General features: G+C 37.1%; 1 protein-coding gene across 1 annotated transcript; it reads left to right on the top strand.

Annotated features, from left to right (window-relative positions):
* Positions 1 to 1,992, top strand: LOC25485066 (putative F-box protein PP2-B12). Its single transcript, XM_013614211.3, has 3 exons — positions 1 to 318; positions 1,036 to 1,154; positions 1,388 to 1,992. The coding sequence occupies exons 1-3, from the start codon at positions 58 to 60 to the stop codon at positions 1,833 to 1,835; spliced, it is 828 nt and encodes a 275-aa protein (XP_013469665.1). The 5' UTR covers positions 1 to 57; the 3' UTR covers positions 1,836 to 1,992.

The raw sequence follows: 1,992 nt of genomic DNA, 5'->3' as shown, positions 1-1,992 counted from the left end.
CGGAAAGACTAGGCAAGACCCATTTTCACCTTTTTGTTTTTCGTAAAAAGCAGAAGAATGACAGGGTTTGAAGATTTAGCAGAAGGTTGCATTTCCTCCATACTGTCACGTACGACTCCTGTTGACGCCGGCAGACTCTCCGTCGTTTCGAAGACTTTCCTTTCTGCCGCCGATTCCGATGCCGTCTGGAATCACTTTCTTCCTTCCGATGTCAACTCTATCATCTCACAGTCACCTTCTCTAGCAAATGCTCCTTCCAAAAAGGCTCTCTATCTTACCCTATCCGATCGACCTATCATCATCGACGATGCCAAAAAGGTATCATCATATATTTCATCATCGTCTGAAATTTTAGGGTTTATTGCCGTTGATCGTACGTAAACTTAATTGATTGTTCTTTCATGTTAGGGTTTAAGATATTCACTGAACATTGATCATCAGAATTCACTTCTGCATGTATCAATAAATTACTTGATCGTTTTGCAAATAACTTGTTTTATAATAATCTTGTACATTTATTATTATTATTACGGTAGTGCAGTAGATCCGATGTTCCACTGAACCACCATGTTGGTTTGGTTTGTAAAGATATCAGATTAGATCTACCTAGCGCTTACACTTCTGAATGATGATTGAAAACATGTCTGGTGTCCGACTTTTGTCACCGACACTTTTGATTACATTCAATTATGCCATTTTTTTTTTTAAAAATAATTACCGCTGTCAATGTTGTTTATTTGTTTGTGTCCTGCAAATGCGTATATAAGTAAAATAAGTATAATTAAGATAAGACTCAATATTAGTTGAGCATTGTAAAATGACAAAAGTCCTTAATTCATATTGGCATCTAATATCTTTGAGATCTCAACAGTTTATGCATTGTAAAATATATACGCTGAAGAAAGTCTGCTACTATGCATATGTTTTCTACAGTTACATACAATGCTCAATTGATTGTTGTAAAATATATGGTTATTTTTTAAATGCTTAGTTCAGAATGCTAATCATAAGCCTTCTGGGTATATTGAAATGCAGAGCTTTCAATTGGATAGAAAGAGTGGAAAAAAGTGTTACATGCTTGCTGCTAGATCTCTCCACATTATTTGGGGTGATGATGACCGCTATTGGATCTGGACTGCTATGCCTGATTCCAGGTTGGCAATGCCCCCCCTCTAATTGATGTTTTTATTAGTTGAGTTGTTTCAAAGTTTTTTGGTTACTCTTTTTGATGTTGGAAACTTTGATTCAACTTGCAAATTTTAGTTGATGAGCTTGCATTGTTTGCGTACGTACACATGTATAAATGTTCCATTTGTGATGTTATGAATCCTTTTCAACTTTTTCTCAATTATTGTATTCTCATCTCTGCAACTTTTGTGTTGGACAGGTTCCCCGAAGTTGCTAATCTTCGTCTTGTGTGGTGGCTCGAAATTCGTGGGATGATTAACAATCTTGCCTTGTCTCCAAATACTCAGTATGCAGCTTATCTCGTGTTCAAATTGATTGATGGCTATGGGTTTGAGACCCTTCCTGTGGATTTATCTGTCGGTGTCGAAGGTGGCCATAGTAGTACTAAAATTGTCTGTTTGGATCCAAATGTCGAACGCAGGCAGAACAGCAGACATGCAAGATTTTACGGTCGTGCTGACAGAGTAGTAGGATTGCCGCGTCCTGGTGTGAGAAGTGATGGGTGGTTGGAGATTGAGATGGGAGAGTTCAATTCAGGCCTTGAAAATGAAGAAGTCCAGATGAGTGTTATCGAGATAAAGGCTGGTGAGACCAAGGGGAATTTCTTTCTTGAAGGAATAGAAGTTAGGCCTAAGGTAGACAATTAAGCAACATTATTATACCATGGGTCTTGTGTCTTGGATGGTAGAATAGTGCTTGAAGATTTGTAGTTTCAGCTTTTCATCATACTATGTAACATACTCTGTTTAAATTGTCTCTTCCTAAAATATATGAATAATATAATAAGTTACATGCTAATTATAA

Source organism: Medicago truncatula, chromosome 1, assembly GCF_003473485.1.
Source record: "Medicago truncatula cultivar Jemalong A17 chromosome 1, MtrunA17r5.0-ANR, whole genome shotgun sequence".
NCBI lineage: Eukaryota > Viridiplantae > Streptophyta > Magnoliopsida > Fabales > Fabaceae > Medicago > Medicago truncatula.
This window is presented reverse-complemented; position numbering and strand designations above follow the sequence as displayed.

Bases quoted from the DNA above. Each gene is read 5' to 3' on its own strand.
- LOC25485066 (XM_013614211.3), top strand. From the start codon at position 58: ATGACAGGGTTTGAAGATTTAGCAGAAGGTTGCATTTCCTCCATACTG. The intron at 319-1,035 runs GTATCATCATAT...ATTGAAATGCAG, and splicing joins TCATCGACGATGCCAAAAAG to AGCTTTCAATTGGATAGAAA. The intron at 1,155-1,387 runs GTTGGCAATGCC...TGTGTTGGACAG, and splicing joins ACTGCTATGCCTGATTCCAG to GTTCCCCGAAGTTGCTAATC.